The sequence below is a fragment of the Panthera onca genome, chromosome A1 (genome assembly GCF_046562875.1).
Source record: "Panthera onca isolate mPanOnc1 chromosome A1, mPanOnc1 haplotype 2, whole genome shotgun sequence".
Classification (NCBI taxonomy): Eukaryota; Metazoa; Chordata; class Mammalia; order Carnivora; family Felidae; genus Panthera; species Panthera onca.
In genome coordinates this window covers 34,481,642-34,502,406 of record NC_138339.1, presented here as the reverse complement: position 1 = coordinate 34,502,406, position 20,765 = coordinate 34,481,642, and the positions used below count along the sequence as shown (strand labels likewise).

Below are 20,765 nucleotides of genomic sequence, written 5' to 3'. Positions count from 1 at the left end.
GGGGAATGATCACTTAATGTGACGGGAACTGGGGACTGCAAGAAGGAGGCATTTGAGTGGGGCCACGAGGGATCAGGGAAATTCCAACAGGTAGGTTTAGTAATTGGGAGGTTTTCGGGTGCAGGAAGAGGAATAGTCAAGGACAGAGAGATGCTAATTGCCTAAGTTAATATGGTTGGCATAATACCCTCATTAGATTTCCAAAAGAACAGAGCTTGAATCTTAACCAAAGGTCAAATTCTCATTCAGAAGCTGTACCTTTCATGCATAGCCTTCACATATTAAGCTAGCAAAGGTGACTGGGCAAATTGTGTAGATCTTGGATTCTAAACTAAAGCATTTGGATTTAAGTAATGTGCAATTTCCCCCCTATTTCTTACCCTAAGCAGAGAACACGTACATTTAGTATTTTAGTGTAAAACTGTGTAAATATGTAACGGGAGCAGACTTCAGTGTTAGTAGGTCTGAGTAGAACCAATGAGAAGATTAAATACAGAAAAACACATGTGTGGCCATCTTCAACAGGACATTAATGTTCTGTCATAGAAAGGGTTGTGTTCTTTCAACCCAAGGAAGTAAAGAGGTCTTCTTTTCCCTTCACCCCCGATACCTCGAAGCACCCCATAAGACTGAGAAGCCTGTAATACCACAAGGCTGAGTTTTCTACAGCATCTGTAAGAAATAAATATTTCATGCTTAAAGTGGTGAGGTTTTATTTGGTTTGTAATGTTAAGGCAGTGTGTGTTCCAATATCTTAGTGACAGAAGAGACGTGATTTTCTAAACCATATTTGCAAAAGAAGGAGTAGGGAAACCCTGAGTCTTCACCCATAGTTCTTTCAGCTAATAGCTGCTCAAAGGGCAGAGGCAGCAGGTAGAGAATTATTTCTGGATTGAACGCAAACTCTCTGCTGTAACGAAAAGTTGTGGCGGTTTGCACTCAACTTGCTGCGGCAATAAATCATTGCTCCGTGGGCTTCACACCATCACTCCATCCTCACTTTTCATGGACCCGGTGCCTGTACAAGAGACTGTGATTTATTAGTTAACCCACCCGAGCCTGTCTCCTGAGGAGGAATCTGCGCTTCATGGCTTTATTGCTCCTTCAGGCTCCGACACAACCTACCTACTGGGCATCCCCATGCGGGCCTGACATATGTCCTTCCCATGATGACAAGTAGCTAGTGTGACAGACTGACTTGTGCCAGTGTGTGCGTGGGACAGAAGGCCTGCCTTCCCTCCTCCTGGGCAACGTGCTCCAGCTAGAAGTGTAGCTTCAAGGCAACGCTCAAGCATGAGAGGGAAAAGCTAGGACAAAATAGGCAGAGAGGGAGAGATTAGGACCTGAGGTCTCCGAGTGGGGAAAAAACCACATATTTAGGAACAACGCTGGGAGCGTCTGACCACAGCAAAGCCCCTTGGGCTTAAGGTTCCTCTTAAGAATGTAACAGACACCCACTACTCTCCCTGGGGTTCCCCTCAGGAATTTGACAAAAGACCTGACTAAACATAAGTAGACCATAAAACACATGACCCAGACCCAAGGAACAGTATGGCCATAGACCATCCCTCATACAATGATTGAGCCAATCAGGAATGGACAACCCAGCACCTAGAGTTATCAGTCAGTAAGGGTAGGACTTGAGAAGGAACGAGGGGGAAGGGAGAGGGGTGCTGACCAGAACCTTCTAAAACAAAGACCCTTGCCTATCGTCCGTGGGCATTCACTTTCGAATGTCCCCTCTCTACAGAGAGAGCTTTGCTACTATTTCTACTTTCTGGTCTTAGACTCTAATAAACTTTTACCTGTTGCTCATTTTATTTTGTGTCATTCTTCGAAGCGGCGAGACAACGAACCCGGGTATGGAGGTAAAATAACAAATCCTGCAACACAAGCACCACTTTCTCCTCACTCTCCCGACTCCTCATGTCACACATGCTATGTTGCATCCAAAACATGGCTCTAAGAGCCTCTGCCTACGAGGTGTTACAGCCAAGGAGAAGGCATAGTCCAGGCAAGCTGGAATAGTAATTTTGAGCTGGGCTCCTGCTTCCTCAAAAAGAGAGGGAGGGAGCTGCCAGCACATAACAAAAATCTCCACATCCATTGCCAATGTGTTTAAACTGATTGTGCTCAGCTCCCCTTCCAATGAGAAGAACTGAAGAGCATGCGGTCTGGTGTAGGGTGCCTTTCATGTGGGTGTTTGACAATAGAAGCATGCCACCACGGGTCCAAGAAAATAAATTTATTAAACTTCGAAGGAAAAAAATCCACAGACATGAGGAGAGTTAAATATAAACTGCAGGACACAACTAGTCATACTAGTGAATAATGGCTTGTGTGGCCAGCAAAGTACCAGAATGACATTCTGAGACTGATTGAGGTATTTAGCTATTTTTGGCTATAGAAATTGTTGTCAGCCTATGGTGAAATAGTAAGATAGTTTTCCCAAGCACACAGTTTTAAGTTGAATTAGGTTCTACACGGATGAAATTGTATATGAAACTAAATTATGTAGCTCTTAGAGAAAACTATAGCAGCAAGGTAGCAGAAAAGATCTATTAAACACCTATTACAAAGTAACATGTTGAACTTGGAACACCCAGTTCTAGCTTTTCACTGTCCTTCCCGCAAGAAAGAGGGAATTTAAAATCACCAACCATTAAGCCTGTTTCCTAAAAAGGTCTGAGCTAAATGGCAAATACTATTTAAGTTAAAGCTAACTTTAAAGTTTCATTAAATGTAAAAAAAAAAAAAAAAAAAAAAAACAAAAAAAAACAACAACAACCAAAACTTAAAGTGAGAAGCATTTTTCAGTGAGATGAGATTCTTCTCTTTGGACAAACCTTTTGGGGAATAATCCCAACGCTCCCAAGAATGATGTTGAACGATAATTTCAACATTACTTCAGGACGCTTCTTTCTCTTCTGACTACCCTCTTGGAGGCCAATCCACTCAGAGGGGAAATAAAAAATGAGGACACTTCTTTGCTACTTTAAATAAACCCTAGAAAGAGTTCGGTGAGGAAGAAAGTTTCCGCCATTGGTTTAAGAACATTTTGACTTATCTGAGGGGATTGAAAATCTTGTTCCTTCTGTTTCTTGTTACAATGAATAGTGGGTATATTTCTTGATCTTTTGGTTCCATTATCTGGTTAACTTCATTTTCAATTTGCTTCGACTTACAAAATGCTTCTTGTACTTTATTCCCTTCTTAGGTCACTGTGTAATAGAATCACATTGTGTTAGAAGAGATACCACTACAAAGGTTCTGGGGCCATCGCTCATGATCTGCCTGCCTAAACACTCCCTCCGTGTGCAACAATAGCCCCTGAGCAGCCTGTCAGTAAGGACCAGCTAATACCCTCTCCTTCTCTTAGTAGGGAGCTCTCTGACCTGAGCCGAACTTTGGGTAAGGAAGAGTCTTTTGTTTGTTTGTTTTGGTTTGGTTCACGATGAGTAGACCTGTGCATACATCTTAAAAGTTGTCTCAATTAACAAATATTTCTTTAAAAATTTAAATTAAGACAAGCATGTGCCAATAATGCAGGTAACAACAATCACTTCAGAATTGCTTAAGGAGTTTTGGGAGGTACAAAAAGGGCCGCGTAAAAAACTAACTTGCTTATTTGTTTTTCTTTAGGTGGACCGACCAAAGCATTAAACCGGCTTTAGAGTGCGGTTGCTACATTCTCCAGATGGGTCTGCATGAACTACGGTACACAGCGTGTAGTGTAATATAAAATAGCCATGCTTGTAGTGTAAATTCTTAAAAATACCTTTATAAATTTTATGTCAAAATAAATGTTTTACATATCCAAACTATTTCTTGCCTTCTTACCTATAATTTTAGTTCCGGATTATCTAAAAAACATTGGCCTGTGCTCTGATTTGCATTCAATTTTCCTGAACTGCAAAAGCCACCTGATTTTTTGCTTTTTCAAAAAGCATGATTTACTATACATTAGAAACAGCCATTCAATGCTTAGTATCACAAAATTAACACCCACATTAACAAGACAATCACTGCCACTAAACAGTCTTTGAGACGATTCTTTAAAATATTTACAGTTCACAATAGGAATATCTATCCGATCAGGCGTTCTTGTTTCTTTTTTAATATTATCTTTCAACACTTCAGGAAAAAGGCATTTAGAATCCGCTCCCCCCATCCCCCCCAAAAGTTTAAACATTGTTTTGGTGTAAGCACTCATGCCCTAGCCAGCTCCTCACCATTCAATATGTAGCTTGTGGGAAATCAAAGAAAGGCTACGGCATGATTTTGTTCAGTTGGTCTGTGCTCACGTAGCCACACGATGAGAGAAACTCTTTGTCAGGCAAGGGCAAGGGCAAGGCTGTGGCATTGAGCACGAGGCCCTGCGGAGACTGTACTATGTGAATGGAGGTATAGTCTGGGACAGGCATCTCAGAACTCGGAGCCCGTTCTGCTGTCCCAGACTGGCCAGCGGTAGTGGTAAGGCTTTCTGTGGTGATGTAAATGTCTTCCTGGTTAAAGCTTGGCTCCACACGTGATTCAGCCTCGACGTGAGGGGCCACAGCGATGCACTTTTTGGCGTCTGCCTCGCAGAAGTAGGCGTTGTCCATGATGAAGTTTGCTTGGCAGAGTGAGACCGCTTCTGGATGCATGTCACATGGGGATACCCCTGCCTTATTCTTTTGGCCTGGGGAAAGGACCACACTCCCCGCTGGAGTAATGTCGCTTACCTGGGCATAAAAGTCGATGTTTGCCAGTGAACTCGGATTGCTTAGCTGAGTATGGGCAGCTTGATGAGTTGACTCAGTTCCACTAATAAGAAGCGGTCTTGGTTTGTTTTCCTTTGCTAGGATAACACTGGGCTGCTGAGTGGTAGGGGTAGCATCAGTAGAAGGTGAGTTATTTTGATTCTTCTGGTCAAGGCACAAGAGATCTACTTCCCCTTTTAACCTCTGTGGCTGAGCAACCTCTGAGGTACCATCACACATGTCACTGGCATTGAAATCAGTCTCCAAAATGTCAGGTTCATAACAGCTGGTACGTCCAGAGTCATCATCCTTTGCTCCAAGGATGTTAAGTGATTTCTCATGGTCATTGCTTAGAAGTCTGTCTGTGTCGGAGCCTTCAGTCTTTTCATCGGGGTCATCAATATCCAGCTCAATGAATTCAACCCAAGAGTCATCGTTGTAGAATTCAGGTTTATAGTTGTCATGAATGGCTAAGATTGTGTTCACCTCTTCTAATTTTCCTTCCTAGGAAACAGAAAGAAAATGAAACCTATCAAAAGGAACTCATAATGATGAAATGTTTTCACAAATAACATTCAGAGACTAAAATTATGGTCACAAGAAAAGCGATAGCAACAAAGCCATATAATAAACACATTAGTGTAGAACTTTCAAATACATCATAAGACATTCTCATAATTTTAAGAGATACATTATTATTTTGAAACATTTTTCTCCAGAGGGGTTAAAAATGGGATGGGATACACATAGCTTGCAAAAGCTCTCAACATAGGACAGTACGCTTCAGGTGGCATTTAATTAGTGTTATCTAGGCCTTAGATAATTTATTGAGTACCTTGAGGAGATCTGGATCAATTCCTTTAATCTTTGGAACTGGAACTGGGGGAAGAATCAGCATCTTAATCCTTGAAAACAAATAAAATTTTGGTTTGACGTATCTGCAAAGTTATACATTCTCGTGTTTCAAAAGATAGGAATAAAATATTAATAGAACTATTACTTATTCCAAATATTCTGGTACTCCATATAAGTGGAGTATGAGAAAGAAAATAGTAAGCAGTAAATGATGAGGAAAAACTACAGAAGAAGAAAAAAGCAACAAAAATCAACAAAAAGCCCTCATGTGAAGTCAATTTAAATAAAACATAATAGGTTGATGGGGGGTGGGAGGGTGGGGAGGGTGGGTGATGGGTATTGAAGAGGGCATCTTTTGGGATGAGCACTGGGTGTTGTATGGAAACCAATTTGACAATAAATTTCATATATTAAAAAAATAAATAAAACATAATCTTTTTTTCCTTATGTCTTTATTGACGGCCAGCAGCAGTATTTGGGAATGAGAAATCTGACTCTATCTGAAGCCAATTTCCATTTCATCTATAAGGATGGCAATTTTAATGTACATCTCATCAGTAGTTTGCAGAAAAGAGGAAGGAAGAAAGAAGAAAGAAAGAAAGAAGAGCTGACTCACTTGAAGCCAAAATTATTTGCACCCTCAAAAATGGGATGAATTGAGATAAGTTTGTACCACACAGCTCACATTAATCATAAAATTACCTAAGATGATCTCATCAACCAAGGTGTCATTGCAGGCTTCATTTCAGTTGGGAAAGGCTACACTTGAGCTATCTCTAACTGATCAATATGGATTTATATACCCAATTCTATGATGTGCTTGAATTTTCTGTTCCCAATATTTAAATTATTTCTTGATCATGATTCATTTCAATGTCTCTTCTGCCTGTCTTGCAGTTTATTGTATCCCTAGCACTTAGAACAATTCCTGGCACATAGAAGGTACTCAATAAACACTTCTTGAATAAACTTGAATACCTCATATATCTATTTTGTTAATAGCATAACTAGAATTTGTGTCTTAAAATTAACATTGCAGCTCTGGAATAAAGCTCAGAGATTAGCTATTGTAGTCAGTTCATTTATTGTTTTAAAACAACAAGAGTCAGAGGCACCACTGTTAGGCAGGGATGATAAACTGCTTTTTGGATATTAGCTGATATTCCACTTAATGTGAATGGATCGTCTAGTCTATTCAATAGGGAACCCATCTTCTGAATATTTCCATTTGCCTTTTTACCTAACTAAGGAATAAGCCAAATTTCACTTTTTAAATTGCTGTAAGTAGCCTCCACTAGGTTTACTTAGCGGAGCAAGTGTTAAAACAGATTTTTACTGATGAACAGAAGATACAGAAAAAATATAAATTATTAATAGTTGCTACCATTTTTTTGGAATGCCTCTGATAAAACAGACACCATAAGATATATTTCACACTAACCTATGGGCTAGTAAATGATGGTCTGAGGGCCAAATCTGGTCTGTTCTCTGCTTTTGTAAATAACATTTTATTGAAACACAGTCATGTTCATTAGTTTAGATATTATTATGACTGTTTTCATGCCACGGTGGCAGAGTTGAGTAGTTGTGACAAAGATTTCATGGCTCCAGAGGCCTAAAAATTTACTATCTGGGCCTTTAGAAAACAAGTTTGTCAACCAGACACTAAACATTTTATTTGTTCTTATAACTACCAGGGAGGCAGATATTATCTGTGGAAAGATTTAGAGATTTAAGGAAGGTACTCAAATCATACACTAATACTTGGCACAGCTGGGGCTCAAATCCAAAGTACTTAACCCCCAAACCCAGGCCTTTTGCCTTCTGTCATGCTGCTGTGTTATTTGGTCCTACATCTCTAAATGAATATTTCAAATGTCAAAAACATAGAAAAATGCAACACAATTGTAATTGCAGGAAACAAAGATTCCTAAATGTCTAATGCTTGACTTTGTTATGTTTGCCTCTTGATTTGCAGAGTATAATGCATTTAGGCACATGTTAGCTTTCTCGGACTTGTAGTTGACTTCCCGCCAGGGTAACAGAGCCTGCAGCCTATAGCGCTCAAGCAGGTGATGGAAATGCACGAAGCAGGCCTGTTGCAATGTCAAAGGGAGGGATGCCAATGGTCACAGAGAACACATATCCTTCCCAAATGGAACAGCTGGTCCTCTGCTTCAACACATGTTGCCATGCAGGAATATCAACTGAATGTCACTAGATCTTTCAGATTTTATTTTTTTTTTTAAATTTTCTTTTCAACGTTTTTTATTTATTTTTGGGACAGAGAGAGACAGAGCATGAATGGGGGAGGGGCAGAGAGAGAGGGAGACACAGAATCGGAAACAGGCTCCAGGCTCCGAGCCATCAGCCCAGAGCCTGACGCGGGGCTCGAACTCACGGACCGCGAGATCGTGACCTGGCTGAAGTCGGACGCTTAACCGACTGCGCCACCCAGGCGCCCCTAGATCTTTCAGATTTTAAACATGACCTGGAAATCTGGGTTTTTGTGTGGAAATTCCCTAGTTTGTAAACATTTTGTAGCAAAATTTTTACTCCAAAATCAAATACATAAAATAACAAAACATTAAGATCTGCAGGCTGAGCTTGGCTTTCAGATTGCCAGTTTGCCACTCCTGTCTGATGCTGATTCAGTTGTTTCTTTCCCCGTTAGTAATAGCTCAGAGGCTGGGATGAGTGTATGGTGAGAATGACTGAATACAGAGTAAAGATAACCTGGCCTGAAGCTATGTTTGTGACTTTGCCATCATTTTATTCAAATCCAAATCACATTATAAATATGGAAAGGGAAAAGTGGCATGGACTCAAAACTTCATACAAAATGTAGAACCTGAGCCCTTTAGAGCCCTAACATTCTGGGGAAAGCTGACATAAGAACCTCATTCTTTGGAGGATCATTTTATTTATTTATTTAAAAATTTTTTTAATGTTTTATTTATATTTAAGAGAGACAGAGAGAGAGAGACAGAGAGAGACAGAGTGCGAATGGGGAAGGGGCAGCGAGAGATGGAGACAGAATCTGAAACAGGCTCCAGGCTCTGAGCTGTCAGCACAGAGCCTGATGCGGGGCTCAAACCCACGAACCAGGAGGTCATGGCCTGAGCTGAAGTCAGACACTCAACCAACTGAGTCACCCAGGTGCCCCTGGAGGATCATTTTAATCATTAGAACTTCATGTTCTTTCCACACCTGTTGACAACTGTTTTCTCCTGTTTCCTACTTTCTTTGGAACATGGAAATTTAGACCATGACAAGGGTTTTTATGGGCAAATGAAAGAACAAAACTAATTCTTTTCTATAAAGAACTTATTTAGTACAGGAAATGTGACAGTACAGTAAAGATTTCAGAACAATTTTATAATTTGGTAATTCTGACTAAGCATTGAAGTTAAGAGCTTCATTATTCATAGAAAACTCTTTTAAAGAAAGATTAATATATTTTCTTTAACATCCTATTTGTTGAGAGAATTATTTTTTCTTTGAAATATTGGTAGCTAATATAATTAACCAATATAACAAATTTACATGGCCTTCACAAAGACTCAAAATTGACAGCTTATGTTAAGAGTGAATTACTTTATATACATAGTGGGTATGTCTACTGTGCTTATATATAAATTAGTCCATCAACTATATAGATCAATGAATTCAAATTAATCAACAGAATTATTTGACTCTTCTGTTGTTGGCATTATTCAAATATATAAATTGCTTAAAATTCTATAAATTTATTTACATTTACTATTTCCCTCCAACAAATGAAAACCATATTGTCATGCTTTATAAGACTCATGCTTGTAAAAGAAATGCTGTTAAAAAGTTAGATAAAAATGAAATTCTGCAGAATGTCTTCTGCTTTCCCATTGGTTTACATTATGAAACTGGAGATGCTACTCTAATTAAAAAGCTTTTGCAATGTGTTCACATAGACCCTATTTTGATTTGTAGATGTCTCTTGGCTTCAGCTGGAGAACATGTCTTTAGTTCTAGGAAATATGGCCAACCACCTTGGTTTGTCTGGAACTGAGGGGTTTCCCAGGACACGGGACTTTTGGTGCTCAAACTCCCAGGAAAACCGGGAGAGTTAGTCACCCTAGTCTAGGAGAAGGGGCAGGATTAACCCAGGGGACTTAAAAAAGTACTCTAAAAGTAAGAAAATTTGCAATCAGTACCAATAACATTTCCTATATTCCTATTTCCAGTCTGTATGGAATTTCTTTCAGGGAGAAAAACAGAGAGTGATAGCTCATACAGCTCAAGGGACATTTAAACCTCATTATAATCCAACGTCCTCATATTATTGATGAGAACATGCAGCCTGGAGAAATTAAGGGGATAATCAAACAGCAGTAGCAGAATAATAGCTGAAACCAAGTCTTTGACACCAATACAGAATAGAATCTCCTCAAACTTAGAAAGAATTGTAGCTGTATTTACAAATTCAGGTAATTTGTAACATTGAAATAAAATTTAATGATTTAAAGAAAACCCAGATTTACTTGAAATCGCCATCATACGAAGTCTAAAACGGTTATATTAGATTGAATTATCTAGGTGGCTTTAGTTCGCCTTTTAAATTTGCTTCTATTTTAGGCCTGTGTCAAACTCAGCCAAAGGTTCTGTGCCACCTTGTCATCCTAGAGTGGATGGGCCTGCTCGTTCAGGACTCTGAAGAGGTCAAGGGGCAGCTCAGAGGTAATGATTTTGTGAAGGAGGTTCATATCACAAGGTGTGCAGTCGCTAGCCTCAGCGTCCTGTGTCCTATACAACTTCCCAGATAGAAAAGACACCTGTGAATTCTCTATGATGAACACAACAACGTGGTAAATGTATAACTAGGGATAATATTTTACTGCATTAATTAAATTTTTCACTCATGATTTGCAAAAGAAAATATCAAGTAACAAATGGAAACACATATGGAAATCTAAACACTGGAAAAAACATCTAACTATTAGACCATTTCCCACCTACCTTTGCTGTTTAGAAAATATGAATAAAAATAGTATCATCGCTAGCCCAAATATTCCAAAGATAGTAATTAAGAACCATGGAAACTGGAAATCTGAAACACACAAGAATAGCATCTCACTCATAGGGTTAGGAATAGTTGAAGTTTACATTTCACTTTCCTTTTTCACATAAAAAGATTTCTTAATTTGTATTCATCTAGTAAAGTCACCGATTTTTTCTGCTAATCACTAAAACAGAATGCAATGATATGGAGTATTTTCTTTTCCAAGAACATTTCTGTCCACTGCTTCAAATCCTTTCACATATGAAAAAAAAATCGAAATGAAGAAACAGCAAACAATTTAAGCACAATCCATGTTTGCATTAAAAAAAACCCTGCAGCAACCCCTTTAATTAAGCACCTTATGTGTTGAGGGTGCATCATTAGTGGCTTCAGCTCTAGAAAAAAGTGCTGTTTGTTAACATACTACTTTACCTAAATAATGTCCACTTGGTTCTTTCTTTTTTTCTTTTTTTTTTTTTTTAAGTGTGGTAATATTTTTTTTTAATCCTCCAGACTGAGGATATATCAAAAAGATGGAGGCAGAGTTTCTATTTTTGAATCATGACTGAAACTTCTTAGACATGAAGACCATATATTTTACAGCTTAAAACATATCCTGTGATAGAAGATCACTACTGGGGCTCCCATTTTCAGATTATAGTATATGTGTTAACAGACTTGGGGGAATCTGTTTGTAAAACTTCTGTTTCATTTCTTTTTGAAAATTAAAAATTTTTTCTTTTTTTAACCTTTTTTCCCCAAAGTTTATTATTTATTTTGAGAGAGCAAGCGAGAACAAATGCATGCCAGCAGGGGAGGGGCAGAGAGAGGGAGAGAGAATCCCAGGCAGGCTTTGTGCTGTCAGTTCAGAGCCCGAAGTGGGGCCTGATCTCATGAACCATGAGACTGTGACCTGAGCCAGGATCAAAAGTTGGACACTTAACCGACTGAGCCACCCAGGTGCCCCACTTCCATCTCATTTCTTAAGACCAAGTGCCTACCAGCTGCTTGCAGTAGGTCCCCAGTGTTCTTACCACTTACCAAGAGGTTACCCACTTTTTAATTGAAATATAGTTGACATACAATCTTATTTTGGCTTCAAGTGTACAACATAGTGATTCAACAGTTCCAAACATTACTCAGTTCTCACCATGATAACTGTCGTTACCACCTGTCACCATACAATGCTATTACATTCCCTATCCTGACTACATTCCCTATCCTGTACTTTTCATCCCTGTGATTATTTATTTTATAACTGCAAGTCTGTATCGCTTAATCCCCTTTACCTATTTCACCCATCCTCCCTGTGCTCTCCCATCTAGCAACGACCAGTTTGCTTTCCGTTTTTATGAGTCTGTTTCCATCTTGCTTTGTTGTTGTTCTTTTTTTTTTTTTTTTTTTTTTTTTTTTAGATCACACATATAAGTGAAATCACAGGGTATTTGTCACTTAGAATTATACCCTTTAGCTTCATCTATGTTGTGAATAGCAAGAGTTCATTCTTGTTATGGCCAAATAATATTCCACTGTGTGTGTGTGTGTGTGTGTGTGTGTGTGTGTGTGTGTGTGTATAAATCACATCTTTTTATCCATTCACCTATTGAGGGACATTTAGGTTACTTCTATATCTTGGCTGATGCAAATAATGTTGCAATGAACATGGGGATATATATATATATATATATATACGCACTTGAATTAGTGTTTTCATTTTTGTTGTATAAATACCCAATAGTAGAGTTACTAGATTGTATGGTATTTCTATTTTTAATACTCCATACTTTAATACTCTATTTTTAATATTCCATACTGTTTTCCATAGTGGCTGCTCCAATTTACTTTCTCACTAACAGTGCAGGAAGGTTCCCTTTTTTCCACATCCTCATCAAGGTTATCCACTTTACACAAAAAAGGCAGGTGGAGTTTACCTTAATGTTGCTTTATTAAAAGTAAGATTTTATGCTGTAATGTTCCTTTCTTATTTTTATTTTCTTATTCAGTTATTAAAATCTCCAAAGGAGATATTATGTATAGTATAAAGAATTAATGGAGGAGAGAATACCATTTTATATCTTGTGGTATCTGTAACTTTGTATCAATGCCAGAGTATCAATGACAGTTCCTGTATGTATTCAGGAACACAACAAAGCTAGAACTTCAGGTTTTTTTTTAAGGAAAACATTTTTTTGGAAGGAAAAATCAGTTAAAGAAATCTATGCTAACTGAATTAAATGGCATCACAATAAGCTTAAAGGGTGTGTTGCAAATTTACTTTCTAAACCAGAATTTCATTATATCAAATATTATACAAAATAATAAACCTGTTAACTAGAACTTAGAAAAAAAACAGTGCTACAGGCATTTTCATTTAAGCGCTATTTAGTATCATGGATTTTACTTGTACCATCAATGCAAAAATATAAATTTAATTTCTCTATTGCTTGTGATTGCTTCATTAACAAACTTCACATCCTCATACAAAGCCCTGTGAACCCTCTGTGTTTAATTGTGGATGCACTATAGCTAATTCCCATGTGGGAGTGATTATATACTTATTGTTCATTATTAGGCAGACTTCTTTATGTATCAAAAGTTTTAATTCTTTTATTTTGAATTCATAGATCTCATTTCTTTGAACTTGCATTATCTTTGTATTTTTCTTATATAAGATCTTCAAATGTTCCATGTTGTCCTTGCACATAACTAGCATGCTACTTATTAAGGCTTTCTCCCGGTGAAAACCATACCTAAGCTTCCTAAAACCACTAAGCAGCTGCCATTGACAACCTATGCTGACACAATAGTAGGCTTTTAGATGCCACATATCCATCCATCCATATAGATACAGTATTCACTATGTATTTGAAAAACATTTTTTTCTGATTATAAATGCAAAACAAACTCATAGAAAATTTTAGAAGTATGGAAACATATAAATAAAAGAATCATCTGAAATTCTGATATCCAGAGATATCCCCCATTAATATGTTAGTACATCTTCTCCTCTTTAACTTACACCTCCCCCAGGACATTTCCTGAATTAAATAATTAAAAAACTAAGTTCTCCTTCCCCTTCTGTAATGAATAATATCTGTTATAGACTGTGAACTTGAGGTCTCTCACTCTGACATTTGAAGCTAATGGATCGTGATCTGAACAACGTTACGACATTGACAAAAGCCACGTTGGCTGCCATTTTAAATCTTTTACCTTCTTCACATGCAAATGGGCTCATTTGAGGAAGTGTTACATAGAGCACCTCACTGAACTCGCCATATTTTTCAGAGTTTCGTTGTCTGGATCTCACACGCACTTCATATTCTTTATCTAGTCTCAGTGAATAAACTGGAACTGATGTTGACAATACAGGGTCCATCTTTCAAGACAAAATATAAAACTTACTGGTTAGTGAGACAACAACTCAATGCAATAAACTCTATAAAGTGTTTCTGCATCTGTACTCAAAATGAATTCTGTGAAATAGCACAGGGGGAGTTTGCCACTTAAAGGAAGATCAAAGCAAATAACTTTGTTAAGAAACATTTTGTTACATGGATCACAGTTCTCCAAGCTATTTTGGAATAAACCCAAAGAAATAATAGGCTTGTTTATAGAATTGCAGCTCCATCTTTGTACTAAGCTGTCAGATATTCTATACAATCAAAGCATAATAGAATTACTATGGAGAATGGTGGAACTATAAAGAAAACTACGGATATGTTTTCTACCCTTTGGGATATTACAGTTTTGCATGAAGACGTAGGAACAGAAAAAAAAAACCCAACATTATTTCTACACCAAAACAAATTATAGTCAAACACACACACACACACACACACACACACACAGAGTTTGTTCTTTGGAAATTCTGGGTAGTCACTCATAAGATCACAGAACTGGCAATGGTCCTAGAAAAATCACAGTTGTCTAAATTATTCTGTTAGAAGCAACTACATACCTGTTCTGCTTCTTCTAGAAGGCTTAAAAGTACTTCAAATGGTTTGCTATTCAAAATTTGCAAAGACATGCCGCTAGAGTCCTTGGTAACAAAAATCAAGGTCCCACAACCCTTCTTTTACCTTCCTGGGGAAGGGTAATAAGGCTATTAGACTTTTAAGACATAAGGCCACCAAAGAAATAGACCCAAGTAATAATGGTGTTTTCCTTCAAGTTAAATTCTCAAAGCAGATATTCAATATGTGCTTTTCATGTGTTTTCAGATAGAACACCTTGTTATCATTTATAGAAAATTAGGAACACTTACATTTTCAACAGCATGGATTTTTCCATTAAAAAGATTCTCATAATTTGTCTTATTAAGTCAGAGGCTGGGCCTGCAGCTTCTACAATAAATTTCCTTTCACCTCAGTAAGTTTCTACTCACAAAGTCTCTATTTTTTCCCCATGTGTACATGGGATGGTTAGTTTGTATCTTTTTTGAAGCTTTTTAATATATGATATATTTGCATGCCTAAAGTGCATTTTTATTTATTTATTTAAAAAATTTTTTTATTATGTTTATTTATTTTGAGAGAGAGACAGAGTGCGAGTGGGGGAGGGGCAGAGAGAGAGGGAGACACAGACTCCGAAGTAGGCTCCAGGCTCTGGGCTGTCAGCACAGAGCCTGACGCGGGGCTAGAACCCATGAGGGTGAGATCATGACCTGAGTCGAAGTTGGACGCTCAACCGACTGAGCCACCCAGGGCTCCCCACCTAAAGTGCATCTTTAAAGGCAGGCTTCTGAATTTTAAACTTACCTTATTGGTTTCCTTAAATATTTTTTAAACTGTATGTGTCTAGTTTTGAAGCCCTAATTTCTGTTATTGTAACTAATATTATTAGAGTATAGATTTCGCTAATAACAAAACTAAAAAGAGGCCGTCAGTGATTTGACCGATGGTCCTCTCTTTATCTTCTCCCAACCCTCTAAAGAAGCCACACCCCACTCGATCTGGCTCCCACAGTCTGCACTGAACCCTGCCACCTGCCTTTGAGGGAGGGCCTACACTCTGCCCATCCTCAATGGAAGTATTGCTGATATCCTAGGAAGTCTTTCTTGGCCCTTTTTCCTATTCCATCCTGACAGATAATCAGTATTAAGAAGATATTACTTCTTATATTTCACTGCTTATATTTCTCTATTACACTGCAGATTCCCTGGAGCAAACAAGGTCTTCATTACCTTTGCATTTCCAAAGCCCAGTTCAATACCAGGTACACAGTGGGTGCTCAAGAGAAGGCCCATATAACTGTGGATAATTCTATGCCACACATTAAGTCTTAAAAAAACCCCCATAAATTCCTTTTTTTAATTTTATTTATTTGAGAGTGGGAGAGCAAGCAGGGGAGAGGGGCAGAGGGAGAGACAGAGAGAATCTTAAGCAGGCTCCACGCTCAGCGTGGAGGCTGACACGGGGCTCCATCCCCTGACACTGGGATTATGACCCGAGTGGAAACCCAGAGCCTGACGTTCAATTGACTGAGCCACCCAGGCACCCCAAAAAACCCATACATTCTTAACTTGATCTGGCAGGTAAACAAATTGCAAACAACTACATGGTCATGACTATTACTTTCATATTCAAAACGTATTTGGTTTTAAAAAAAGGCAAAATTCAATATTGTCATTGGCAACCTGAATTCCTGATATAAGCAGCAAACACTAGCTTCCACCCTCCTCTCCACCTTACAAACCTCACTTGTTTTTTTTTAAATATTTTAATATTTATTTTTGAGAGAGAGAGAGAGATAAAGCACTAGCGGGGGGGACCAGGAGAGGGGGAAACACAGAATCCGAAGCAGGCTTCAGGCTCTGAGCTGTCAGCACAGAGCCCGACACGGGGCTTGAACCCACAGACCACAAGACCATGACCTGAGCCAAAGTCGGTCCCTTAACCGACTGAGCCACCCAGGCACTTCCAAACCTCACTTGTTTTTATGGTTATGGCATTTGTGCTCATAACCAATTAGATGGTGTGTTTCTTTAGCAGAGGTCAATTTTTTTAAACATTTATTTATCTTGAGAGAGAGAAAGAGAGAGTGGGGGAGGGGCAGAGAGAGAGAGAGAGGGAGAGAGAGAGAATCCCAAGCAGGCTCCATGCTGTCAGCCGAGAGCCTGATGCGGGGCTCAATCCCATGAACTGTGATATCATAACCTGCAGAGCAGAAAACAAGAGTCAGATGCTTAACTGAGTCACCCACTCAGTCATGAAAACCCTTGGTGTTCATGACAACTCTGAGACCCTTGTAAAAAAATACCACGAGTATATAACTTCACTTATAAAAGGTAAGTGAAGTAAAAGTTAACTGACCCCTTTGGACTATCTTACGAGATTGAGCAGAGATGCAATTAAAAGTGAAACAAAGCCAAGCTGGGATGCAGCCCTGAATGGTCAATTGACTGAGTCCCAAGCTCCCATGCACCTTCCTCAGGGTGTGAGTTTCATATCTGTGCATCAGCTGATACACAACTATATGCACTGGGCTTTCAGGGTTGAAACTATGATTCGTAAATCTAAGAATGCTAATGTTTGGATTCACACCTTTGCTTTTTCTAGATAGTCAACCTTTTTGTTTCAGGACTCCTTTATACTCCTAAAAATTACTGAGAATCCTAAAGGTTTTGGTTTACTTGGGTTATGCCTATTGCTATTTACTGTATTAGAAATTGAAACTGAGAAATTTTAAAAATGGTATTAAATTGATTTTTATAAAAGTTATACTTTGCAAGACAACAGAATTATAGTGAGAAGAATGACTTTGTTTTACATTTTTGCAAAATCTCTTTAATGGATTTCTTAATACAAGATGGTGGTATTTTTACATCCACTTCTATATATATATTTTTTCCAAACAAAAGGTCTCATATATTACCAACCAATCTACTGGTGCAGAAGCATAGTAACAGAGAAAAATCATTCCCTTGATAAAGCATGTCTATTGTTCAGGTAGTGGTGATGTTTACAGAGTAATAGGATAGGAACACATGACCTTCATGCAACATAAATATGTGTATCATCTCATGTGCAATCCCTTATAGACCCAGCGTGGTTTTTCTCCAATGCCTCCTCTTGGAGTTGTACTTGATTTTATTACCAGTTTTCATCTGAATCCACCGGGGAATGGGATGATTCTGCTTTTGTTTCTTGGCTAGGGATCACTTGATGCTGAAAGTTTTGTGAGAAGACGTGGCGAGGAACAGTGAACTGCACACCATGATGGCGGAGAAAAGGAGCTACATCTGCTTCTGTATTACATTTGCATTAAATCTGATGTGTTGTCTTGGTTGAAGTACATGAATAAAATCTGGTCTCACACAGACATATAGTGAGGAAAAGGAGGGATATTTTAATAGCCTTTTCAGATAACGTGGATATTCTTTTTAAAATATTTTAAAGTAATCTGCATACCCAATGTGGGGCTTAAACTTACATCCCTGAGATCAAGAGTCGTCGACTGAGTCAGCCAGTCCATGTGGATTTTCTTCTTTAACACTAATACCAAAACTCAACAAGTGGTAGTTTTTTTTTTTAAGTTTCTAAGAAATGTTAATTTTGAAAAAGTGCCCATTGGCACATCTTAGCCTACGGTATTAAATATGATTGCCTGCAGAAAAATCAATACTGGGGATAGTTCAGAGTAATTGTGACCTTCTGTTGGATAAAGAAAGTAGCAAAATATTCACTTACAGACATGTCTATGGATAGACATCTAAGAAATCTTGTTATTTAATAAAGAAATCTATGGATTTTGCAAAGATCACTCTGAGCCATGGAAAGTGATTTAGTGTGGGGGAAGGAGTGGGCAAAGAGTAATACACAGGAGCTGATAATAACACCAGTTCATGATATAACTTGAGCATGAATCAATAGGAATTGGTAATTATTTGGATATAAGGAATAAGATTAAGATACAGATAGATGTCAGAATAATATTCTGGTTTAAATTTGAACAACTTTATCGACATGTTGTCATTTACTGAGGGGGGAAACTGGGGAGATAGGAGGAAGTTTGAACATGCTGTTTTTTTGAGATGCTAATGAGGCATGCCAGTGGATATGTTCAGGAGGCATTTGGATGTACAAGTGTGGAACACAGAAATGAGGTCCGGGCAGAACCACTGTGCTAAGTGCCCTCATGTGTTGACATTAATCTGGAACTTTCTATTTTTCAACTAGCTTCCACCAAATGGATTTTTTTTAAATACTCACAACCATCATGTGAAATAAAGTGAACATGACCAGTTTTATAGTACACTGAAATACTCCCAGCAATAAAAAGGAATGTTACACTCAGCAATATGAATGAATCTCATATGCATTACGAGGAGTGAAAGAAGCCAGAATCCAAAGGTTACTTATTGTATCATTCCATTTGTATGACTTCCCGGAAAAGGCAAAACTACAGAGATGAGCAGATCAGTAGTTGCCAAGGATTAGGGTTTTGGGAGGATTTGACTTCAAAGGGACAGCATGAGGAAATTTTTTGAAGGTTATGATAAGTTGTTCTGTATCCTGATTCTGGTGGTAGCAACAAAGCTCTATGGATTTTTCAAAACTCACAGAATCATACAAGTAAAAAGTGGATTTTAATATGTGCATTTTTTGAGTTTTTATTAAAAGAATGTTAAGCGAGAGAGTGTTTTAGAATGGTCACTCTGGCTCCAGTGTGAAGAATGGATGAGACGCATCAAATACCAGAGGCATAAGATCTGCTTGGGGGATGTTACATGAATGCAGTCAGATAGGACTGCAACTAGGAAATAACACATGGTAATTCCTTAAAGGTTAGTTGCAATGTGGAATCTGAAACTATCAATGAATCTTGCCTACCTTACTACATGAAAATACACCTTTCCATCTAGCACTTTGAATGGATCATCTCCCCATGCATGATTTTGGTTACTTAATGTATTTGGCATTTGGAAAATACTCGTGCACTGAGTTATGCAAATTTTCTAAATGTTCACACATTTTATTATACAATATAAAAAAATCACTTTGGCTAATATCACCATTGCATCAGGAAAATCTTCAAAGATTGGGAAAGCTACCAGGCTCACTGCTGCAGAGGCAAGTTTCCCAAAACTCTGATTTTCCTTTGAAGGTTCAAATATCATTGGTAACTACCGTCCATTGTTTTTCTTGAACTGATAAGCACACTTCATTCTTTTCCAAGAAACGTTTGCCAAATACTTGCCAATGCCGCTATGAGAAACCATCTATGGGGTTATCAGTTGTTCTTTCAAGCAAAAATGGCGTTCCACGCGAAAAGCAGCTGATCCGGCTGGCAACTTGGCTTTATTAAGACAACCGTGGGGGACTCAGTGTACAGCAGACATATGCTATGTGTCCTTGGCATGTGTCATCCAGAATATTAAAAAGCTATGTCATCAGGGGCGCTGGGGTGGCTCAATCGGTCGAGTGTCATCTTCGGCTCAGGTCATGATCTTGCGGTTTGTGAGTTCAAACCCTGCATTGGGCTCTGTGCTGACAGCTCAGAGCCTGGAGCCTGCTTCGGCTTCTGTGTCTTTCTCTCTCTCTTTCTCTGCCTCTCCCCTGCTCGTATTCTGTCTCTCTTTCTCAAAAATAAATAAAATATTAAAAAATTTTTTAAAAAAGCTATGTTGTCAAAGGTTGAGATTTAATAAAGTAAATAAAACATGCAGCTGCATCAAGGACATTGCTCAGTGAAGCTGGCTCTCCGCTCTCATTGACTGTGAGCGCATGGTGACCCTGCCAGTGCGGTTTGCAATGACCGCCTTGATTTTTCCTCAGGTGACAGTGGGTTTGCCGCCATTGCTTTTGTACCATTGCCGCAAATCTCAACATGGTGAAAAAAGGCGATAGCATTTTAGTATGAGTAGGAAAACAGTCTTGACCTTGTGGATTCCCTGCCAGGCTCTCAGGACCCCTCGGGGGTTCAGAGTTCACACTCAGAGAACCTCTGCTCTGGAGTACGCAGTGCAGTGCCTAGTGTGGGGTAGTCCTTTCATTGGCTGTGGAATAAATGTTTGACCGAAACCTGAATTTAGAAAGTCTTATTTGACTCTGCATCCAACCAGGGATTTTTGCACCAAGTTAGTGGAACAGATACCTAAATTAAAACGATTCTGGAAACTGTACCGC

The 20,765-nt window shown here is 38.5% G+C and overlaps 1 protein-coding gene and 1 pseudogene across 8 annotated transcripts in view; both read right to left on the bottom strand.

Moving 5' to 3' along the window:
* Positions 1 to 2,230: 2,230 nt before the first annotated feature.
* The window catches only part of GHR (growth hormone receptor), a 269,285-nt gene continuing 250,750 nt past the window's right edge, over positions 2,231 to 20,765 (bottom strand). For all 8 annotated transcript variants that reach the window (XM_060634531.3, XM_060634530.3, XM_060634536.3 and 5 more), the window contains 4 exons: positions 13,849 to 14,014; positions 10,593 to 10,683; positions 5,578 to 5,647; positions 2,231 to 5,246 (listed from right to left, as the gene is read on the bottom strand). In XM_060634531.3, coding sequence (XP_060490514.3) covers positions 4,269 to 5,246; positions 5,578 to 5,647; positions 10,593 to 10,683; positions 13,849 to 14,014 — 1,305 coding nt within the window. In that variant the 3' untranslated portion in view covers positions 2,231 to 4,268. The remainder of the gene's footprint in view (positions 5,247 to 5,577; positions 5,648 to 10,592; positions 10,684 to 13,848; positions 14,015 to 20,765) is intronic.
* Positions 15,190 to 20,572, bottom strand: LOC145715615 (large ribosomal subunit protein eL39-like; annotated as a pseudogene).